This window comes from Haliotis asinina, chromosome 5, assembly GCF_037392515.1.
Source record: "Haliotis asinina isolate JCU_RB_2024 chromosome 5, JCU_Hal_asi_v2, whole genome shotgun sequence".
NCBI lineage: Eukaryota > Metazoa > Mollusca > Gastropoda > Lepetellida > Haliotidae > Haliotis > Haliotis asinina.
This window is the reverse complement of record NC_090284.1, coordinates 11,264,579-11,290,308: the sequence shown is the minus strand read 5'-3', so window position 1 is coordinate 11,290,308 and position 25,730 is coordinate 11,264,579. Positions and strand designations below refer to the sequence as shown.

The following is a 25,730-nucleotide window of genomic DNA, read 5'->3' as shown; positions in this document are numbered from 1 at the left end:
AATCAGATAATCAGTTACTTTGATGGACAGAACCCAGTAAACATGTACATAACACAATGACAGCACTGACATAGACTAAGGACTGATGTAGAGTTATAAACACTGTAGAATGGGAGGGCTCAGTTATTACAAGTCTGTAGAAGTTTCAGGAATACTGAAATGTACACTAAGTCAATCCCATTACAATTATTTGATATGTGTTAAACATGTTTTTTCACACTATAACTAGTCAAGACCTGTACATGTATAATGATATATGCTCTTGACCATTAGTAATATGAAACATGGATATACTTTCCCTCAGCTGTGTGTGCTTGGCTGATAATGTTTGTTCTTACACTAAACCTTTGGGCATTTTGACAGTTAAAAGATAATATCCTTCAAGTCTTTCCCAGCTGTCAGAGAATGGCATTTTCACAACAAGTATATCAGTTGTTGCACAAATCTCAGTAACTAGTTACTACTGAAATAATTCAATCATCGTTTCCCATTACCGTTGGTGTTTTCCTTGATGATTGTTTGATCTAAAACATATGAACACATATATACAAATGTTAAGCTGTTAATACTTATATACTGCACAGAAGAATGTCAGTAACAACTTTTGGCTAGAATAAATGTCCTAATGTCTTTAACTGTTAACCATTCTGTGGTTCTGTAACTTCTTTGACCAATATATATGGATTGAGAACATCAACCCCCAACCATTTAAAATCTAGTCTGATAATTGTCATAAATATTACATGGGAACAGTGTGTGAAGCCCATTTTTGGTGTTCATCGCTGTGATAATGCTGGAATATTGCAACTTAAAACTCACTCACTCACTCACTCACTCACTCACTCACTCACTCACTCACTCACTCACTCACTCACTCACTCACTCACTCACTCACTCACTCACTCACCCACCCACCCACCCACCCACCCATCCACCCACAAATATCAATTTAGAGTGAATTGAAGCACACATCTCAGTCTGAACTTAGTCTGCTGTCTTTATGGAAGTTATACCAGGACATTGTTTACAGGTTAAGACATAGTCCCACTGCCTCTTTCTTAAATCTTTGTCATGTGTTGTAATCATTATACTGTCAGTGTACTTGCTTTAGAGATTCAAGATGGCAACAGTTTGAATGTACATGGGCATTATGATTTTCTTTGTAGTCCTATCACTATAACAACGCAGAAAACCTATTCCGGTCATTCAAGCACAGATGTTATTTGTTATATCAGCTAGCCCTAATCATCAATATGATTGTACTGAATGATCAAATTTCATGGCATGTCTTGAACACAGCCACTGAGCGATCAGCAACATATGGCTCTCAAGCAGTCATCGATTCTTCCCTGAAGTTTTGGGCAACATGTTTCTGACAGCAACTGAACATATGGGATGAACAAAACCTTTTGTTATGAAATGACATAGATTTTGATTTGCCATTCTTTTCCATGATCTGCATATCCATGCATTCTTTCTCAGATGTGTTCATCTGTGTCAACACAGAACTTGCACACCTGTTCACAACCTCAAAAAATCAATCTGTTCTTTCAGTTGTGAATAGATTATATTATATGGCCACCTTGCCAGCTATTTTAGTAAACGCTGAAGGTCTATCCATAGCGAGGTCAGAACAAAACTGTGATTTTTATAAACACTTTGACTTTGACCTATAATAACATCTCTAAATGCTGATGTGTCTCAGTTATCCATCTTTTAGCAGCTTCTTGGCATAAGTTTTACATGGATTTAAGGATAAGTTGTACTGTGAACACACCAAGTGTTCCCAAAGGATTCAGAAAAGACAGGTAACATGGTAGGAAAGGTCACTCTCTTGATAGAAAAGGGCATGTTGTTTAGGATTGTTGAAACAATAACAAAATACACAATAAGACAAATGCAACCTTATGATTTTCATTCACAAGTACATTTAATACTCTTCTCTCATTTAAATTTAAGATTATAATTTGAAAAAAGTATGTTAAGGCATTGCTATGTTAATGCAATTGTTAACAATTTCACAATACACAGCAGCAAGAAGTCTACTTCACGTCAATGTCCAAAGAACTCCCTCCATGATAAAATCCGGAAAATACACTCAGGTAATTGTAAAATCAAGGACTGCCAAAAACCTGTCAGGAGGGATCTGAAGAGGGCAGGTTGCAAAACAAATAGGGCAGGGTGCAAAAAGCATCAATGTGCTTTGGGGGAACATATTCATAAGTAGCTGAACAAATATCCTGACTCAAAGGATGTGGAAGGTTAATGACTACTATGGTTTTTGACCTCTACAAAGTTGCTCTGTGAAGTTGCTCAAGTGCTGATTTTTATATATATTTTCTTTTTACCAAAGCTGACAAATCTGTTCAGGAATCAGCTCTGACCATAGTTTGTTACACACAAAGTGATCATGATATCAGAAAAGTCGTTCATTTCCAAATGCTTCTGATATAAGCAGTAGTACTTGAAGTAACTGATAACTGATGATTTGGATATAGTGGTAGCTGGGTCTGGGATTGGTCCAAATTTTCTACCCGGGAACCCCATCCCCTATTACTGCAACAGGATACCAATAGTGTTCATTCCTGACATCAAATTTGTAAGAAATGGCAATATAATCTTCAGTTCACAGACAAAAATGTAGGATTTTTCGATGTCTTAACCAAGTATTATATTCAGAAGAAGTGACTGTAATTATGTCTAAATCTTCAAAGGCAATACATCTTTTTCACCCTGAAAGAATTTTATATTACATTATGTAATCTGTTGGTCACATGATCATAACATGTCCGGGAATTGACACAGGTCCAACTCATTACCCACTCGTCCCGGGCATCCGGGTCACCCATCCCACCCATGGTAATAGCCCTGTGACAGTACATATGTGTGTTAAGATATGGGTCTAAGATCACAGCAGTTGCTGAATAGGACCTTTAGAGTAGGCAAGGAGCTGACCTTGTGGATCTTGCCAGATTGTGACTTGCTGGTTGTGTATATTATGTTCTAATGACTTAGACATTTAGTCTCATACAGACCCTGAAACGCAACCAAGAAAGCCAATACAAGTCTAGAAAATGTGGCAAGTCTAGATTTCCACAGCTGTTTCTTTTTTTTCATTTTATTTTCTTTCACTGCAAACTGTTTTTCTGTTCAATATGTTCATTTCAGAGACCAGTTGTTAGTCTAGCTTTAAGTCTCTGATATACCTAGTTCAGAATGATTCTTCTGTATTATAATATTGTTTTATGTACATGGGAGATGGCTAATAGCTGTGAGTGTAGATGTATCTGCATTTCTCTATCAACTGCAGTGACAGGGAAGGTGTATGTAAACATTTGTTCTCATACTCTGACACATGTTCTGTTACACAGATTTACAAGGGGTATGAAAAAGTTTTAATTATCACTGTTTCAGGATAGAAACTTTATTCTGATTTCTTGTCTTTAAGACTTCTCTACATAGTAACCTTCCAGAATGACACATTTCTCCCATCATTTCTTGACCTTGTGCAGACAGCTGAAACAGACCCCTTCGTTTCATGGAAAACCAACACATCGCCTCTTCAATGACCTGATCAGAATCATCAAAATGGAGTTCACATCTTGGATTCTCTGTCAGGGACATATGATCAGTTGAAAATTCCTTTTCCACCTCACGACAGTATCATAAGATCAGTGTTCACAAAATTAATGTTGTTTCAAAGTAACAGGACATTGGGTCCTATAAGGTTCAGATGTCTGTCTGGCTCACTTAAAATTCACAGGACTCACAGAATAAGATTAAACACACATTTCAGATTTAACATTTCTCATTTAGCATTATGTCATGACAAACATTATAAACAGAAATATATCAACAGCGAACAAGTGTCACATGCCACAAATAACAACTTCAGACAAAGTTTTTGTGATATATTCTGACACTGGGGCCAACAGGTTGGGGACTTCTGTCTGAGCGTTGGCAAATCTGCCGGATTGTCATATTGTCTGACACTATTCGTGAACACTGTGAGATGCACTATCGTCACCATAAACAGATTTCATCTCCTCTTGATTCTATCAGGCAGTGCAACCCTTCCATCGCAAAAACTTTTTAACACTGTATGACTCAGTCTTCTCCAAGCTTGGGGTTACTCGTGTTCAGGATCAACTACCAGAAGACTGAATAAAGTGTTCGAAGTTTCTGGATCATGAAGTAGATAAGGATCACTGATGTTACCGTATAATTTTGAACATAATTTCTCAATAAATTCATGACGATAATAGGAATTTTTTATAACCCCTTGTAAACATATTTGTGTATATACCTTTATGTTTGTTGTCAATTGTTTAATGGAAGCCTTTCAGTAGTCTTGTATTGATTGTGATATTCATAACATTGGCAGTTTCAGTCAGGTCTATGCTATTAGGTTTGCATTACATGCAGCATATACCAAAATACAGCCTCTGAATTTCAGGCTTGTCTGTCAGCCTATGACAAGCTAATTATGCAGTGGACAAGTGAAAATCTAACTACCAGTAGCATTTGAGGACTGTAATTTTGAAGTAATTCTCATTACTTCCACTTTGGCTGCGTATTAGAGCTAAATAAAATGAGAAAAAAACATACTACTGTGCAGGTCTTGAATATTTTGGACATTTTTATGAAATCATGTGCTCAGTCTTCAGTCCAAACACATATATCCTCCAAAATAGCCCTGTAAGTTATGTTTCATGTTGAAACTATACCACTAACAAAAAGCATGGGGACCAGTGGTTTTAATGTAGCATGTAGCATCACTAAGAATTGCAGTTACAATGTGGTGGTGCTGCATCTGAACACACCAGCTGGCATGATATTTGGTAAATCAAAAAGTGTAATTTCTCATCTGTCAGACAGGTGGTTTTGCACTGAGACTTAGGTGTGCTAAGCCTACAAAACTCTCACTACATCTGATTATACTACATCAAATCTGTGCCTGTTATCAATTAGAGAATTCCATACAACATGAAGGCACATTTCAACATCTTCCATTTAAAACTGATTTAAGCAGACCTGCCCTGAAGTTAGGCGTCAGTTGAAGCATAATGACCCTTACAGCTTACCATGGGCAGCTAACATTTGTGTACGGGAGCAACATTAGGGACTGGTTGTACACCAGTGACTTCACATTATGTTTGCAGATGAATCAAGGTTTTGCCTCAAGTTCAAGAATGTGAGAAAATGTTGATTGAGAAAAGGCAAATAAGTCTTGACCATAGCAGTTAGTGGGTGGAAGCATCATGGTATGAGACAGTATTACTCGTGACAATCAAACTGTTGCATTTGTATTGAAACTTGTAATATTTTGGAGCCAGGGTAAATTTGATGTCTCTGTGACAGATGGTGGTGTAACATTTCAGCAGTCCAGTTGACATCCCAGTTTACAACCGCCATACAACTTTAATTCATGTAAAATTTGTAAATATATAAGGTATTAAATGCTAAAAAAATATTCAAGAGCCAGCTTAAATAGATTCTGCCTATTAGTTTGATCCCTGCATTATTTCCATATTTGATCTCTGAAATTTAAAAACAATGGTCAAGTTTCGAATAATATTTAAAAAGTTAGACGTTTGAAAGTGTTTGAGATGTTGTCAAGTCTTTGGGCAGATTTTAGTTCCCTATGCATGAAGAAAAAATACTAACAATTAATTAAATACGGTGTCATGATACAAATCCTGTTGTACAGTAGCATCTGATGCACATCACATCAGTATCAGACTTTGACAAACCCGGGTGGTAGGGTAACCTGTGGTTAAAGCATGGTTCATCATGCTGAAGATTCAGGTTCAATTCCTCACAAGGGTACAATATATGAATTCCATATTCGATATTCCTCTGTGATATTGCTGATATTGCTAAAAGGGACATAAAACAAAATTCACTGACAAGATTATTTACTGTTATGTTTTCCTGATGCAGTGCGCATGTTTTTTTTCAGACCTGCTGCAGCACAGAAGTTTGTGCAGGAAGGAATCATGTCAGTTGAAGGTAATGTAGTCTTGCTCCAAGCTCATGGATGATCAGTAATTCTACCCATTGAAGAGGCAAGTCTAGATTTGCAGATAATACAAGGACACCAGTCTGTTAGAGGGCCATATATGTTTTTTGTAGAAATTATCATTTAAACTGTTTATTATTACCTTAGAGACTTCTCCAAGTCTAAAGGTAAAGTAATGTTGAGGAATTCTGTCAGCTCCAGTGCGGTATTTTTACTCCTAATTCTGTATATTTGTATCTCTGTAAACCACGTAATGTTGAAACTGCTCATACTTGTGATTACATAGTTAGTTGTAAACTTATACCATCTGGTCTTATTACTCTCTGTGTTTAATTATCAGCATAAATTATGTTCTGGAACTGTCAGTTCCTTTGTGAAGGAAAGCAAATACTGTATATTGTATTACATTATATATTCTTTGCCAGATAAAGCTCATTTCATTATTGCCTGCTAATTGTTTGAAACTGTTATTCCATTATTTTGTAGATCTGAGAAAAAATTTGGACAAACTGAATAATGCACAGAAAATAGGAGTGAAGTAAGTAGACATATTCAGTCAGCCTCTCTGTTGAAGTAATCAGCTTGACTGTATTCATTCCATCCTTGTGGAGGTATTTATCATCGTCGTCGTCATCATCATCATCGTCGTCGTCGTCATCATCATCTTATCCCTGATTAATCAACTTTCAGTGGCAGTTCAAGGCCCCATTTCACAAAGCTGTTGTAAGCCCAAGATCTGGTAACTTTCCTTGTAGTTACGAGATCTTGAGTTATGAGAGTTTTGTGACACAGGGCCCCATATTCTCTGTATTACTGTGTGATTATTTTGCTAGATAGGTTATTGTATTATTACCAAGCAGGTGTGTATCATCAGCGACAGACTGTAATTGGCCAACCCATCACAGTCTATTGCTGTCTCTGATGGTTACTTCATATGTACTGCTGCAATCAGCAAACTGCTGATTATGCTTATCAACTTGTACAGTACAAGGCACTTGAACCTTTTTGTTTCTCTTCACTGTTAATGATGAAATTTCATGTACCACTTTTGTTAACAACATTTGAACTGCCTGTCTCGGTTAAGTAGAACTCCAGATAGGTCGATACTTTGGGCTTGGGTTTTTTTATCTTGTTTCTTTGTCAACTGATTCTATCATCCCTTTCCCAACAGATAGCTCTGAAATTGCTTTGATAATATTTCACTTTACAAATTGTTGGGGTTTTTGTTTTTCAGACATTTTGAAGATTTTGAAAAGAGAATTCCCCGAGAAGAGATGGTGATACTACAGGTAGATAATGTATTGAAGTTGTGGTGTTGAAGTGCTGGTGAGATCACAAGCTGCTGTTAACAATGACCTACACACTGATACAATGTCACAACAACTTGTTTAGGTTTTTAAAACATGCATTCAGTGGAGGTCACTGTCAGAAAGGTTGGGGTACCTTTGATACCACTGTAGTCTAGTGGATAAAGAGTTGCCAAGGACCCACTTACACTTCACCACATGAGTCTTATGAGAAGTTTTTGTACAAGCTTCATAAACTAATACACCTAGTCGTATTTGATAATCGAATGCAATATGATGAACAACAGCATCAGAAATATGTTCACAATATGATGCCTGACACGATTCATAGAACTTCACATTTCATTTTACTTTGAGAAAGTTGACATGTTTTCGAAATATTTTATGCTATCTTTTCATATTGACAATATGACGCCTGTTCTCATATCAGGAAGGGATGATGGGTAATCCAGTGGTTAAGGTGTTTGCTCATTATGCCACAGACCTGTGTTTGATTCCCCACATGTGAAGCCCATTTCTGTGGTCCCCAGCTGTGATAGTGCTGAATATTGCTAAAAGCAGCATAAAACTAAACTCACTAATTCACTCATCTCATATGTAATGATATTTGACTGTCCTTGAAATTGCAAAACACATTGCTAGAATACTACTAAACACAAAGGAAATAAATCTCTCTCTCATGCTCACTCACTGTCACACTCACTGACTGACTGATTCACTCACTCACTCACTCACACAGCATCCTTCTCTGAAGCCCCACCTCACTATGTGTAGGAGGTTACAACTTATTGCACATCTATATTGTCAGTTAAGTGTGGAACAACAAGTAGAGTGTAAGAATAGATTTCTATTGCATCTTAAGTTGTTTCAGCATATGAATAGCAAAGTACATATATTTTCTAAGAATGGGAAATTGATAACCATCACTTAGTCAATCCCAACGTCCTGGTCTTAGTGGAGAAACATGTCAGTGGGCTGCTTCAATGGGGACAGTAAATCACTCACCCAAGACTCTTTGTTACTCCTGTCCCATGTGAAGTCGTATCAGTGGTACAGCTGTCCAAAGTCCATGCAGGAGTTACTTGTCTGCAGAAGTCGTTGCATTTCAAACACTTTATGGAGCTGGCACCTGTTATATTTATTGGTTACTAGCAATACAATTAAAGTTATTGTAGGTAGAATTTGATCTTGTTGAAAGAAGAATTTGACATAAAAATCTTTCTTTTGTAACAAATATGTGCTGGTGTTAAATTGTGGATAAGAATTTCTGTTTTCTTAGTCCATAGGAGCGCACATCATGAAGTGTTTGTAGAAACATGATACTTCTATTGTTGCTGTATACAGTTTCTTCCAAAGAATGGGACCATTATCACAAAGAAGCTGTCAACAATCTTTGAAGCTAGCCAACTGTGACAATGTCATCCATTGTGTGTTAGGTCTCTGTTTTGTGTTTGGAGACCTTCCTGTCCCACAACTTTACATGTGTATAGAAACTGTGAGGCTGTAACATTCTCATAAGTGTACTATCATGAAAAACTTAATCCTTTCCTAGAAAAGAGGATCTGATGCTTTTTGAACCAAACTCATCAAAAGTGTGTGTCACTCCAAAGATTGTTAGCCAGGAGTATGAGTTGTTATTTATAGCACATTTAGGTGTGGTGTATTGACTGGTTATGTTATGCTTACAGTGCATTGTGGTGACATGTTTACAGTGTCATGATTTGCAGTAGACCCATGAAGGTCCCAGGGTAGAATAAGCCTTCAGTAACTCATGCTTGCCACAAAAGGTGACTAATGCTTGTTGTAAGAGACGACTAATGTTATCAGGGGGGTCAGACTCACTCACATGGTTGACACGTGTCATCGTTCCCAATTGCACAGATCGGTGCTCATGCTGTTGATCACTGGATTGTCTGGTCCAGACTCAATTATGTACTGAATTATTGTTGAGTGTGGTTTGAAACTAACCTCACTCACGATTGCAATGCATGGTTTTGTCATGATTCCAGTCACTTGTAGTGTCAAGTAGTGTCAAGATTGCAGTGCACTGTAGTGTCATGAGTACAGTGACATGTAGTCTCATGATTGTAGCGATGTAGTGTCATGATTGCAGTGCCATGTAGTGTCTTGATAACAGTGACATGTAGTGTCATGCTTACAGGGACATGTAGTCTCATGATTGCAGATGCCATGTAGTGTCATTATTTCATTGACATGCAGTTTCATGATTACAGTGACATGTAGTGTCATGATTACAATGACATGTAGTGTCATGATTACAGTGGTGCGCCATGTAGTATCATTATTTCAGCAACATGTTGTCTGATGATTACAGTGACATGAAGTGTCATGATTGCAGGGACGTGCACAGTATCTCTCCCTCCCTTCCTCACTCACTTTCTCACTCTTTCTCTCTTTTTCTCTCTCTCTCTCACTCACACACACAGACACAGGCATTCTCACACAAATAGGTGAATTGGTACACACTGCAAAGAGTAATTGCATGTCAGATTTATGTATGCCTGTACGTGTTACTGAATGTTTTGTGTGCAGGATACTTCAGTTGCGGAGATCAAGAAACTTGACAGTGAATACACAGCTAAAGTCTGTGGCAGCTTCAGAAGAGGTAACATAAAGAATCAGATCAGTATTCAGTCAAATGATGTATCAGTAATCACCTAGGCATTTGTTTCAAACGATACACTGGTTTCAAAGTTATTGGGTAGTGCCAAGTATTGTACTGCAGCTTTGTTCACTTTTCTACGTTTGATTGTAATTGTCACCTAGACCTAGACCTAGACGTGAGTCAGTTTAAATGGACATTGTTAACTCTTTAATTGTGTAGGTTTGGTTCTTTACATGGGGAAACTAGGCAACCTTTCTGTTTATATTGTGTACAACATTTTATGAACAGATTTAATATGCTCTTCAATCTAAAGTGTATAATGTTATCCTATTCCAGACATCAGCTGTGCACCTGATTTTGTTGTGTGAAATATTTGCAATAGTATAAACATAATACCTGGAATGATATGTTAATTGTTTTCTAATAGTACCTGTGTAGTTTGTGTAACAATGATCTACTTTGATACATATATTTTATCTGAAATCTGATGTTTGTTTCATGATATATTATTATGGCAGTCAAGAGAAGTGACTGATATTGTGCTGTTATGGATATGAACTTTCTTATATTTGTAGCATTATATTATTCATGTTAAATCTGTCTATGTTCGTGGCCATCTCTACTTGCAGGTGCTGCATCAAGTGGGGACATAGATATTCTCCTCACTCACCCCAGCTATATCAGTGGCAAGAAAAAAATGGTAAAGTGTAAAAGCTTTGATAAATTGAAAATTGCTACATTCAGCCATAAATCTTTGTTATACTTGCTTCCTTGGAAATATTAATTCTTCAATTTGTGCCTTACTTGCTAAACATCGTGTCTAATTTCTTTTCTGAATAATCTTAAGAAATGAGACAATTTTTCAGGATCAGATTAAGCAGATTATTTATTTCCGTTGCTAATATTACCATTGTAATGCAGTGCATTTATAACGAATGACATGAAAGTAAATGTGTCTTTGCTACCAGCCTGACCTGCTGCATAAAGTTGTGAAGTGTTTGGAGGCTATCAACTTTGTTACTGATACCATCTCCCTTGGGGATTCAAAGTTCATGGTACGTTATACAGTGCATTCAGTCTTTATCTTCAGCAGATTTAGTGATTGAAAATGTTTTCACTGCTTTATTACAAAGGAAATATTTATATAGTGAGTGAAAGTGGTACTATTTATTAAACTGCTTTATTACAAAGGAATAAGTTATATAGTGAGTGAAAGTGGTACTATTTATTAAACAAAACGATTTCTAGTTCAACTTTGATTTAAATTGGGCTCAGTAATGCCTAAACTAGTTGATAGTGTGTGTGACTCCATGATACGTATGACAACTGTTGCAGGGTGTCTGTATCAAACCCAAGGGAACAGATGATACAGAGGAGAGGAGCTACCGAAGAATAGATATCAGGTTAGTTACTTCCGACAAATGGTTACCTTTGTAGATGACTGTTTGTGGTGATATGCTTGTACAAAAAGTACCTACAAACAACTGTGCTATAAATTGTTTGCAAGCTGAACTGAAAGTGTGTTTGTTTGAAGGGAAAGACATTCTTTGATCGAGCACAGTTGTCAGTAATAGGTAATAATCAGTATTCTGTGGTAGCCTCACGTTACAGCAACATACCTACCACATCTGATAGCAGTGTCTGAGTAGTATGTATGTTACATGACTAAATGAACTTAGATTATAATGCAACTCTCATTTGCTTAAATATTTCAAACCCAGACACTTCTGATGGTGTCCATTCTTCCTGGAAAGACAGTGAACAAAGAAACAATGTTGTCTGCTATTTTATCAATTAGTATTGCAAAATGATCTTGCAATTTGTGCTTATGGCTATTTTCATTTGAAATTGTTTGTTCCTGTGTTCGTGTAGGTTGATACCCCATGACCAATACTATTGTGCCTTGCTGTATTTCACTGGGTCCGATGTTTTCAACAAGAACATAAGGCAGCACGCACTTGATGAGGGCTTCACGCTCAACGAGTACTGTATACGCCCTGTAGGCAGCACGGGTACGCCTGGTGAACCACTTCCTGTAACATGTGAAGAAGACATCTTTGAGTACGTGGGCATGAAATACAAGGTCCCCAAGGACAGGAGCATGTAGATGACACACACATTGGAGTTTTTCTTGTGGAATTTGTTTATATCAGGGGCATCTGTGTACTGTAAATCCTGAAATATTTGTGGGCAGGAGCCTGTTGATTGCCATTCACAAAAATATTGTTATGCAAAGATTTTGTGATTTACAGTACTTCTTCCAGTAATCGAACATGGTAGTGTGAAAAATGAAAATAGATATCTTATCTTTCATATTGTAAACACCAAATTATTATAGTCAGGCATAGTATCTTGTTGAAAAATGTTTAGTTTATTTTAGGACACACTGGAATGTCACAGTAATATTTGCATTATAGGGACATATTTGCATTAAAACACATTTATGTTTCTTGTATTTGATATCCCATGCAAACATGTCAACAGCTAGGATTTTGGCTTGAGACAGAACAGGGAATCCTGTATCAGCAAACACTCCATCCCATTTTCCAGTAAGCTGCAATGTTGGGAAGTTTCCAGAGACATGGTGTTTGAGTACATCATTTGGACAAGCCAGAAACATGACTGTGGGTTAATCCTGGATTGTCCTGAGTATATGTTTTGATCTACCTGCACCATACCCTTGCTCTTGGGTTTCGACAAAATAGCTGTCGGTGACATACCTGATATAAGTGGAATATTGTTGAAAGTCACAAACTCCGAACGTCAAAACTAATCAAAGTAATCTTTTTCTTGATTCTTTGAAATTATGTAGAAATCCTTAGAAATGTTCTATGGACATGTATGATAGTGGTCCCTTGCCACATGAAGGAGAACTGTCTTATGAATTTATGACAGCTCTTACCTTTCCTTAAAGTGTTGAGGAGAGGTGTTTTCTACAGGATGTATCCTGCATAGACAGCATTCTTTCTGCTTCCTATACCTCTATCAGGAATATATGCTGAAAAACATACTGCCTCAATAAAGACCATAGTCAGATCCAGAGAGGGGTGTGCACCACCCCTTTTTAGCCTGAAGGTTTATTAAATGACCATTGAAACTCCTGTGAAATGGAATGTGCACCCCACTTTAAGAAAAGCTGTATCCACCCCTGCAAGCTATTCATGTTTCAAATATGATTCTTTTGTAAGTCATGCAGTGATCCAGATCCTGAACTTGAAGCTCTCAAACAGGCTGCAACCTCTGAAGGAGGTTTAAGGGATTTGCCGGGTGTCAGTTTTTAGCAATTGTTAACATACTTTACTCTATTTGTTAAACATGTATAATTTAGATTGTTGAAATGTATTTTTTAAAAATAGGTTGTTGTGATTTCTTTTATACAACTAAATGAATATGAGGGAAGAAATTAAGTATCTGTGTCATGAATGATAGGGTCACACCTGTGTTGCAAACTGTGTCAAATTGAGTACCTTTGTAATATTGTGTTCGTTTGGGTTATCTCCCCTGTCATAGGAACTCATTTTTGTAGCAGTTTTGATTGTTCATTCTCATATTGTGTGAATCTCTTTACATTAGTATAACAGGAAACTAGCATGGTTGTTCTGTGTGATGATAACATGGTAGCTCATCTTATGGCATGTTCTGTGTGTTTGGTTTTATCTCATTCTGCAGCTCATAAGGAGGTAACTGACAAAACCTACTGGTTGACAAGTATTAGATGTGCAGTAGTAGAGCCAGTGCAGTGAATGTGTTTGTGACAAGCAGGCGGGGCAAGTAATCTGGACGAATAAACTTGTTTGCTACAGATAGATTGGTGATTCAGTTCATGCAATACATGGTGACCATGGGATGAAATCAATACGGCTACTGTTTAACATGTGTCTTGTACAGCGATTTAGTTCAGAAAAACACCATCACCATTCCCATGAGAAAACTGAACCTTTCAATATTTAGACAACAACCTGTTTCCCTCTTGTTTCAAATGGAATATTCTGGAGGGCGTTCCCATATATGGCTCATCGAATACTTGTCAAGCAGTAGTGGAAGAAATTTGAAATTTTTAAATTCATAATCATAATGAAAACACTGGCAACAATTTAATACAATGCTGGTTTATATGTGAGTAGTAAACATGGTGTTTCATTCATGTATGAACAGTTGTCTGTATTGGGTGAAATATACAATGTCAGTTGATGGTTATTTAATCATTACTTCACATGACCTGACCCTCACTATACAGGTTTGTCTCATGGAAATATCCGAGTTGTGTCAGTGCATTAGTTAGATTGTTATGTATTGTTTTCAGTGTTCATGTCTGATTGATGGTGTGATTGTTGGTAACATGTTTTTCTACAACTGAAATGAAATTTTAATGTATGATTACCAGTAAAGACAATTACACTTGAACCACTGACTTGTGTGATTTGTATATGACCTTGGGTGGTCGGGTGGCCTCGTGGTCAAAGCGTTCACTCGACATGGCAAAGACCGGGGTTCGAAACCCCACATGGGTACAATGTGTGAAGCCCATTTTCTGGTGCCCCCCTGCCTTGATACTGCTGGAATATTGCTAAAAAGCAGTGTAAAACTAAACTCACTCACTCACTGTATATGACCAGATCAAATTCCATGTGAAGACAAAATATAAATTGTCTTGTAACTCTCAGCTGTATTGACAACATAATTACATGATTTACTGACATTCAGTAGTTGAAAAATGACCACAGACCACAAGGTTGACTCACTCTTTAAATGTCAGCAAAATGCCATTGACCTCATAGAGTATAACTACAACAAGAACAAGACCCTTGTGCATGCTGGTCAGAAGCTGGCATATTGCTTAGTGTGGCATAATACAACAAACAAACCAGTAAATTCAAGAGTGTTAAGGGCCATGTAGGTCACAGTCATCCAAGGTTCTACATTACAATCCTTTGCTACTGCAAGCTCCATTCCTGTCATGACAGAAACCAAACCTTGTAGGCCTCTGGTTGTCTGCCCCATACCCATATGTGTGGGTTTCACCATATATCTTTTATGTTTGCTTCACAAGTTGGAAGAGAAGTGTTGGTCAAAGTGGTGTTCAACTCAACTCCCTACCTGCATCCCTGTCAAATTACCTCATCCTATAAACTGACACAAACATATATAAATGAATACCTGTACTGTTCCATGTTGAAAAGATAGAAATCTACGGTTCACATACATGGAGGATAGTTTGTTAGATAAACTTGATATGTTCAGGAGCGCTCCATTACTGATGTTTTACTTACATTCCATCCATTGCCAAGTGCATCCTATAATGTCAGATATAGACAGAACAAACAAGTGAAGTTTACACTTGGAGAAATGAACTGGTAAAGGAACGTAGTTAAGATGGTAGAAAAACATAAGTCAGCTGCCCATCCACGTGGACATCGGGGTGTATGCAGCATGTGCATTTGTGAAAATGTGCCCTTTGGAAAAACTCCCGCTTGTATACCACCTTAAAGTTCATTCTAGTCAAAATCATATCCCCTGAATATATATTTCTCATCTGATAAGGATGATTTTTATTATCGTATCTGAACAAACGGAAATACTTCCAACTTCCAAATAAGCCACCCTAAGAAATTTTCCCACATCTTTAAAACTTACGGGCCGATGTCTTACAACCAAATTCGACAATGTCATTTCCGTCATCGTTTTATGACGACAAAGCCAATACAACCAGTAATGCACTGTTTAGGGATCGCTGTACTACCTAGGCCGTACGAAACCCCTGACGCGTGGCATATGTTCGTGTCCAGCGCCCTTACGCTGGTACCATTCTGTAATGAACAGAATAATAGTTGGCTCGCCATTAGCGAGTCACCATCAGTGAAATTCCACTAGACCTGCATTTAATTAACTGCTAGACGAAGTATTTTAATGCAGTTTCGGTCAAATTACTTTCAGTATTTATCTGCCAGCTGGGGAGTAGTTCCGCTATATACACATGATGTCCATCCATTTTCCCAATGATTATTAAAAACACTGCAACTATTTAAACAACAAAAAATACGAGTCAGGTTTAACATGGCTGTCTGTGGGATAGATTATACTAAGATATGGTGCTTAATCAGAGGTCATTCAATAATTTGTCAACGGAAAATTATGTACATGTAGCTGAAGATGATTTCCAAAATATAATTAAAATAAAATGATATACTCAATTTATGGAACCTATTCTTGCAACAGTTAATTAACATGTAAGTCTATGGAAATTTCACGAATGATGACTCACTTATGACCAACTCCCATACACTTGGCATAAAGTTCTGCACCCGCAAGACGCTGTTTTTGACATCATGAGCCTATATTTTCGAAGGTCTCTTAGCGCTAAGATAGTTGTAAGTGCCATATATTAACGTTAACTTTCGACTGTCTTAGCATTAAGAGAGCTTCGAAAATCAAGGCCAAGGTGTGTAGGTCATCTGACCTCGATCCCATGGAACGTGTATTTGATGCTCGTGGAAGAGGTGTTCGTGTCTTGAGACATCAACTCAAGGATGTTCACATTAGGGCAACATGTTGGTACTGCAGTAGAGCAGTGGTGCAGAATGCCTAAAGGTCCGATCAAGGGTGTTGAGCAGGCAATGGAACAACGCCGCCTTGCTATTGTGAATGCGAAAGGGAGCATAAGCAGTACTGAACAACATCCAATAGCGAGTCGTCAAACCCCATTATGTTACTGTTGTCCGTTGGACGCTGGTATAGCCTAGTGGTTAAAGCGTTCGGTCGTGACGCAGAAGATCCGAGTTCGATTCCCCACTTGGGTACAATGTGTGGTACCCATTTCTGGTATACCCCCGGCGTGATATTGCTGGGATATTGCTAAATGAGATGTAAACTCGTACTCACTTACTCAATATTGTTGTGTGTGGAGGGTGCACCAACAGCACCTCAATACCTTATCCTTTTTCAATGAGTGTACACTCATTATGTCAATGAACTAGCTTAGTCACCAGCATCACACTTTCTCCTATGTGGGCATGTGTAGGACACATATGACGTTTCTTTTTAGTATATATTTCACAATACCACTAGCAACAACAGGTCACCTAAATGGCCGATGCCAGACAACACGTCTGTGGTGCCCTTAAGTGCACAATGCACGTCATGGAAATTTTACAGCAGCTTCTCTTAACAGTTCGGTCCATGAACCACTGTGACCAACTGGGGGATTCCGTGGAGTAGCTATGTTCACGGAAAGACCCGAATTAATGAATGAATTTTTAAAAAAATTAACCGATTGCTGAATGTAATGTGAGATACTGATTGCAACTCGCCTTGTATGATAAAGTTGGCACATAGTGATACAGACGACCCGCCTATGGGCGTGTTAAAGTTTGATACAAACTGGCATCGAGTTTTTAAAGGGAAAATAAGCTCGTGTAAAACTCAGACATAGGAAAATGAAGTCTCGTCTCTTAGCCCAGTATAGATGTGATGTTCGCCAGACCCACGGTGAATGATAACACCACTTCAAATAATTGAACCTCTCCATCTTACCGCGACCTAACCATGCAAGGCAATGCTGAAATCACAGATACAAATAAGCACAAATTATAGCCACACCTATATTCAGTTTCACGCTCCGTGCCTCCACTCCCAGTGTCCCAATATAGTTCGACTATACACTGTTTGTCGGAAAATTATTTCACCGACCCAGGGCCCCTTTTCACAAAGATCCCGTAAGCTTAAGATCTCGTAACCTTTCTCGTAGCATCCGTGTTACTGTATAGGAGGCAGAATGGCTACTAGAAAACTTACGATAGAGGGGACGTCTGAAAATCATTTGCTAAGAATGGTAGGTGACCAGGGGATCCTTTCACGAAGCAACCTTTACTGCGGTTAAGCTAAACGCCCATTCTTGAACACTGCACTCGGGTTAACTTAATGACATGATCCTCGGCCCCGTTTCACAAAGCCCTCGTAGCTTTCTGAAACTGGACCAAGACCATTAGGAATCCCATCAGAAAAAGAAATCTTCGTCATTGACACCAGGAGGTAGCCGATTCAGGTTTAGAAGTCACCATACTGCATCGTGGTCCTGTGGTCTGTGGTCAGCAGTTTTGCTTGTTTGTCACGATTTTCACAGCAGCATATTCACTGCATATACATGCTTCATTTCCATTGGCTGTCTGGTTTCCCTTCGTCCAGCTTAATTGTGTTCCATTTAACTTCCAAATAACTTCCCGTAAAGTGTGAACAGTGTATACAGGAGCAAGACGATAACCACCGGATCTCTCTATCATGCTGTCTGGAGTAACCATCCATTCTGCAACATGTTTGCAGGCGTTAAGTAGACTTCTAGTCTGTTTCGAAACAGACCCTGAACTATCCTGTTTCCCTTTACGCCACCCGTTACTGCAATTTTAAAGCCCGAAATAAACAAGTCCCTAATTTCAGCAGATTTTGCTTTTACATCAGACTAGATCGTCTTACAATCGAAACAGTATGAAACAGAGCAGATGTAGCTCAGTAGGTTGTCGGTCTAACAATACGCAGTTGGCAGGTTCGCGACCGACGCATTCTCCGAACAATGGTTCTTGTCTAAATGACACGTGACCTACAGAAGAGAACATCCGCACGAGAGGTTCTGAATTCAGAAGGTGTTGCTTTAATGCATATTCTGTTCCTTTCACTTTGTTGAGTAGGATATTCAGCAGGTACGGTTATTACTTGAGTGATTAGGACTGCTACAAAGCACCGCCCATCTTCAACTCTGCACTAAACCAACGGGGTCATTTCCAACCCCCATACACTGCAACACAAGACTCAGCGTCCGTGACGGGATTGACAAGACTGAAACCATTGTATGTCGTTTTATGGAACTAGGCCAGGGCTGAATAACACTAGAAATACTGTAAAATAGTCAACGTTTGTCTGTAAACTCTTAAACACATGAAAACCTAGTAGTAACTACCTGTTTCCGCTTCTTTACTAACTACAGCCTCGAGACAGACTAGAAATGGGTATCAGGGAACACCAACATACCCTGTATTTTGTTCGCTATTGAAATGTACTTAATGTGTTCTGGGGACCACGATGAAACTGGGAACTAAGTTTGTGATTATGTCACGTGTGCTACTTCCTGCATGCACAGTTGAAACCTGCGTCCAGTCAGTATACCTTAAGCGTTCTGGGTCATGTTTCACAAAGCGATTGTAGTTCTACGACTGTCGTAAATTACACGTTAAAGTATGTAAGTTACGATCACGTTACCGCTACAGTCGCTTTATAAGATGGGACCATGTTTGTGTTTGACGCCTCAGTATCACCAAGGTAATATTCCAGCTGCATGGCTGAGGCTTAACTAACAACTAGTCTTTAAAATGAACATAGTTTATAGATAGAACAGTTTTTAAAAACCAGGAAAGGAAATAAAATGAAATGTGAATTTCTTCATTTTCAGAAACTGAGAAAATCTAGACTTGCCATATAGTATATATACACTTGCATGTGCTTTCTTGGATACATTTGTTTCGGGGTCTGTATGACAGTGTAGTTTGAGACCCACTATTGTCAAAACCCCAGTCGAAGTAAACTTAGTCTCAGTATTATTCGTTACACCAATACACTAAGTGTAACAAACCCTAGTAGGATGTGGCGTGAGGTAACCGTTGAGGAACCATTGACCAGTCAAAGATTTAACCAGTCAGACAACTGCTACTGTTTAGGGTTTAGCGGGAGTTACAAAAGTCCCCAGTCACTGACACTGATCCCTCAACAAACGAAAATCCGCATAAAACACAGATACTTGACCTACAGTATATACGTTTGGGGGTGTCTGGAAGCGATCGTAGGGCAAATAGCATAGGTTACAAACCCTTTTGGAGGGAAAACGTTCCAAACGTATGTGCGAATGTCCACTTTCGCGATTTGGTAAGCTGTGCTCTGATTGGTCAATCTCAAAGGTTACCTGATGTTTGTTAGACTCAGTAAAGGAGTTTACATAACGAATACGTTTGAGACTAAGTTTGCTTAGACTGGTCAAAACCCGTGAAGATCCGGGTTAGAGCTGATCTTCAGCAAGACTTGCTTGTTGCAAGAGACGACTATATAACGGGATCGGAAGGTCAGTCTCCATGACTTTGCTGACACGTATTATGGTATCCCAGATCAATGATGGCACTCAGATCGCCGTATGTAAATTTTAATGAAGTTGAAGAAGAAACAATCAAATATCTAAACCAGACAACCCCGTGGCTAATGTCATGAGTAACGCCCAACGCTGTCAGGATACAAAGACACGAGATCAAGCAAGTGACCGATATTCAGCCAGCATATATCGGAGTCTTTGCAGAGCGAATACATACACCAATTGAGAAACAGTTACTATATTTCATATCTGTTCTTCATTTTCAATAGGGCGGTGGGGTGGCCAAATGGTTAAGGCGTTCGGTCGCTACACCGAAGACATGGGTTCGAATCTCCACGTGGGTACAATGTGTGAGGCACATGAGTGATGTCCCTCGCCGTGATATTACTGGAATAATGAGACGATAAACCATGCTCACTCATTCCCAATATTATGACATATTAGTACAAGATCACGGAGGCCGTTTTCTAAAATATTGTTCTCGGTATTTACAGTTTTACTGTTGTTTAATTTCAGTGCATGAAACACTGCTGCCGTTTATATGTGCATTACACAAGCTTGTTACTATGTCACTTGGGCGATGGGGTAGCCTAGTCATTAAAGCGTTCGTTCGTCACGCCGAAGACCTGGGTTCGATTCCACACGTGGGTACAATGTGTGAAGCCCTTTTCAGGTGTCTTCTGTCGTGATGGTGTTGGAATATTGCTAAAAGTGGTGTAAAACTGAATTCATTCGCTCACTACTATGTCACTACTTGGTCTCGTGCTGATGCGTAGTAAACTTCAACTCAACTCAGGGCATGGGAGAAATAACATATGTCATACACTGACAACCCTTCTGTTGGAAAACACAAAACCGTAGCGAGAAACAGAGACGGCCGGAATGCTGAACCGTATATGATAATCGCAGATGTACAGAAATGTACAAGACTGTAGTTCAGTAATCGTGGCAGGTAAGAAAACAGATAAACTATAAACATGCCTAAGTGCACAAATGGCAATATAATAACAGTTGATAATACTGTGTGAAAACATATGGAATGTGTCAGTTTTGCTCCTAATGGTTTGAAAAAATGTAAACAGTTTTCATGTAAGCGAGGCTAACTTTTGGCATCTTTTTGCACAAATGAGTCTTACATTCACAGTGTATGTCTGGCGAACATTGGCCCGCAAAGCATAATTTTTGCTGTTCAATGGCTCGGAAAATAGCTCACCTAGTACTCTTGACCTGGAGCATGAAGTGAGCACGTGGCCTTGAGAAGGCACGAAAGTAGGTCATCTCTCGGTCAGTGTGACGGATTACACTCTCCCCTGCCCTCTAAGCACCGATCCACACCGTTTGCTGTGCAAGGGAGATAACTCCTGTAGCACAAAGCGCATCCGTGGCCCATTCGTGACCAATTCGTGCAATTCCGGGGCAAGCCAAACAGCCCCTCGGTGGAAAGAATTTATATTTGGCATAAAAACATCTGAACGACTTCAAACAGGAACGATAACTCTATTTCTGTGTATTTCCAACAGTATAAACATTACAGAATAGGTCTAAAATATGTGTTTTGGTGGTCAGGCTGACAGACGACTAGCGTTAGTTTTGCCTTACTTGGCCATTACTGTGTTCAGAAGTCAAAATGTTCGCAGTTTGAACTTTCAAGTGTGTCAACATGTATATCAAATGACTTTCACTTGGAACCTTTGTATGTGTTTTGAGTTCGAGGATGATTCACACTTCAATATCATTTCAGTCTCTGCACATATTGATGTTGTTTTGAATTTCTACTGAAAGCTTATCACTAATAGTACAATTTGTCTTTAGGGATAAATATTGAGATACATCAGGATATACCATATCTAAGTATGTGTCAGACAAGTAAAATGTCAGGAAAAACACCAAGAACATCAATTATCTACAAAAATACCCTTAAGTATATATTGGTTTCCGAAAATATTCGTATTAGATTATGCTAATTTGCTCTTGACAATATATATCAAAATTTATAAAATAATGACATTCTACCATAACACTCGCTCGACATTACGTTTATCCAGGTACCGTAATCCTTAGGTCCATTGTGGTTGGTTTGTCGTAGTTTCGCACATAACATTCATCGACTTGGTGGTGAGTCTGCTTGGACGTTACGAAAAGAGCCGAGTGGTGACAAATGATTGAGATCAGAGTGTGTTAACCGATGAGGACCCGTCTGACTTTGAATGGGTCTTTCTCCTAACTGCTTGGCCTGACATACCACTCGGAATATAAGATTAAATCTATTTAATCATGATGGTTACATGGGAATAGGTATTAATACACATATATACTGGTGCCTCCAATATTAATTACACAGTAGTGTTCGTTCATTAAAAGCAGGTTTATGAGACATTACGGGACGTTTTATCTACTGCATTATATATACAAGCTCGAGAAATGACAAGAGGATAATTTTTAAATATCCTTCAAAAACCCAAAGCAAGAAACTGAGGTTGAGGAGATGGAAAATCATCGTGACAGATGTGGCGGCAGTTAGTCTGTCTGGCTGTCTGTCTGGTTGTCTGGCTGGCTGTCCCAGGTGGACATGTCAGTCATCATCATCAACACAGTAGTGTTCGTTCATTAAAAGCAGGTTCGTGAGAAATTCCGGCACGCCGTATCTACTGCATTATATACATGACTGTCATGTAACATATCTTCAAGGTCACGTGATAAACACAAGACGAATCAAGCACAGTCTGTTAGTGGTCCTAGCAAGTAAGAATGTAGACATTAACAGCTCAGTGAAAGTCTGCATACGAGAATATCAACAGGAGGAAAATGAATGGCTGCCACAATGAAGACCGAAAACGTTGCCTAGGATCGTACAAGTTCTGATGTATGTCTGACATCTACACACACGTAAACAACCGTAGCAGCAGTTCATTGCCAGGCAATTAGTGACAGTGAAGTATGTAGATGTTCAAGGACGATAGAGCATCCAAGCCCATAAAAAGCAAACATAGCACTCATACCATATAACCACATTTACAATATCACGTCTCTTTACAGTGAGCATTCCCTGGGTCAGCTTGTTCTGGGTGACGAACAGGCGGCATGCCCCCTGAAACTCAGTGAAGGATGGTGTATGTTTTAGCTTGAAGTCACGGACCCGTTGCACAAAACGATCTTTGCGCTAAGACCATTAGCCTACGGTCTGTACTGCAATTACGATCACCTTAGCGTTAATATATCTTTGAGCAACCGATTTGTACGCCACTGTGCACAATACGTGCAAGCACGCCTCACAATGTAAACGGCAATATTATCTGAATAAAAAATTCTGGACAGAAAATGGAAATTAGAGAGAACTTATAATGAGAAATTGTTATATAATGGACAGTTCATGAACACGAAAAATCACAATATTCATTCACATTGTGCACAAAGCACCCCCACGTCTAGTCATGCTCCAAAAAACTCAATCAATTTGGATCCCACGCTCTTAATAAACATCAGTTATATTTTATTTTGTACCCAGATGGACAATACAGACTTGTTCATTGAATACAATGCCTCTTTCATGAACACTGTACATGATTATTTCAATGTATACTACAAGTGCAGCTGCATCAGTCAGTCAGTGAGTTGGTGACCAATAATAATGTAAAGTTCTTTAATTTTATTGGTGCGGCGTTTCGGTATGGAATCTTACACTTATGGCGTGATATTGTCCTGATTTTCATATAGCGATATATCAGTGTATGAAACTCCTTAAAAAAACTAAAATGTTGCCGTCCCTGTTAACATGTAACCAGAGCTGTATTTAAAATATGAAATGTAGATATGATGTTAAATAAATGTTATTAATGAAGTACTTGTAGTGACGTAAACGTAAACACGTGTAAAAGCAAATTTAATAGTGAGTGAATGAGTGAGTGAGTTTTACACCGCACTCAGCAATATTCCAGCTATATGGCGGCGGTCTGTAAATAATCGAGTCTGGACCAGACAATCCACTGATCAACAGCTTGAGCATCGATCTGCACAATTGGGAACCGATTGGTCAACCAAGTCAGCGACCACCCAATCCCGTTAGTCGCCTTTTACGACAAGCATATATATCATATATTGCAATAATTTCAGAGATTTTGCAATATTGCGATATGCTGACACGGAGGTTTCTGCTCAAGTGCGCACATAATATATTCAAAGTAGCGTTTTGTGTGGGACATGATTTCTTAGTTACTACTATACGCCATGCTGTCAGGTCCCGCCCCCACTGTGTATGACTTTATGTCAGTGGTAATAACAAAACTTTGCACATTTTCAACAGATTTATAATCATGTTATAACCTACGTCTCAATCTACAGTGGGGGTTACAACTACCTGCAGCACTGTTTAGACGGGGAGGTGCATTTGCATGCTTGTGGAAATGACAGTCAAAGCCGTGAATGAACTCGTAAAACAGTACACTTTTAAGAGGAGTACGGGCATGAAAAATGTACTGAGAAAATCTCCATATCAATTATTTTGTATGTCAGCTAGAATATATGAAATACGGAATTTTAGGAAATATATTCTGCACGCGAACCTCATATGCATTTCATTCGCGTACTACATATTGTATCATAAACATGCATTTTGACTGATGAAATTTCAAGGGGTCAAGATTTGCTCTCCTGCAAACGTATCTGTTTAGGATGGCAATAACATCTCAAAACAACATCAACCCAAAGGTGCTGTCTACAAAATCAACCGTGACAGTGTCTAGGCCTACGTAAGTGAAACCTCCCGGCACATACACAACAGAATCAAGGAACATTCATCATCTACGACAAATGCAGATCGAAAATCAGCAATATCAGACCACATCATCAAATGTCCCAGTCACAACATAATTTGAGACAATGTAGAGATATTATCGACAACCCACCAGGACTTCATCAAAAGAAAAGTTGTAGAAACCGTTTAAATCCGGAGACTCAAGCCCTCAGTCAACAGAGACTAGGGATATCTCATGAAACGAACTCATAAAAAAACGATCAGAGCTCTCAAGCTATCAGTGCAGCGGATCTTATCAGTCATACATATTTTGTTTCTGTCTTATCGGCCACTGGCTTCCTCTTATTGTCAGCACATCATTACCACCATCCATTGTTGTTGTTAATCCCCTTGTTTCATACCTGCCGTGTTGATATATGCAAGTCCCTTCTGTGCTGTAGTTCTTCACTCTTTCTTGACAACGACATAAAAATCGTCGCAGCAATATACAAAAATATACAATATACATGAAACAAAAAGCTAAGCACACTCATACTGAAGTAGTGATGTCACTTCTTTCCTTTGATGAAATGGCTTGTTAAGAATATATTTGCTAGAATAGATGATTATGAACCCGTAATAGTAATGTTTAATGGAATCAATCACGAAAACGCAACCATCTGAGCACGCAAACGAGCACGCTTTCCACAAAATGCAGTTTGCCATCGCCCATCTGTCTTTTAGGGACCAATACGGTATCATCCGGTATCAGTATTATCACATTGGGGTCATCATGGCTCGAAGGAAGATAACCGAAGCTCAAAGATGGCGAACTATCAGAGAGCATTCAACTGGAATGTCTCTTTATGCAATTGGACGTCAGCAGAACATCCACTACACAGTCATCAGTCAGCTAATCAGAA

General features: G+C 38.8%; 1 protein-coding gene across 1 annotated transcript in view; it reads left to right on the top strand.

The window, feature by feature from the left end:
- Positions 1–14,359, top strand: part of LOC137285193 (DNA polymerase beta-like) — a 28,197-nt gene extending 13,838 nt beyond the window's left edge. Inside the window, exons 5-12 of the mRNA XM_067817445.1 lie at positions 5,963–6,012; positions 6,509–6,560; positions 7,257–7,311; positions 9,883–9,955; positions 10,585–10,655; positions 10,924–11,010; positions 11,291–11,358; positions 11,828–14,359. Of these exons, the coding sequence (XP_067673546.1) occupies positions 5,963–6,012; positions 6,509–6,560; positions 7,257–7,311; positions 9,883–9,955; positions 10,585–10,655; positions 10,924–11,010; positions 11,291–11,358; positions 11,828–12,062 (691 nt within the window). The 3' untranslated portion in view covers positions 12,063–14,359. The remainder of the gene's footprint in view (positions 1–5,962; positions 6,013–6,508; positions 6,561–7,256; positions 7,312–9,882; positions 9,956–10,584; positions 10,656–10,923; positions 11,011–11,290; positions 11,359–11,827) is intronic.
- The last annotated feature ends 11,371 nt before the right edge of the window (positions 14,360–25,730 follow it).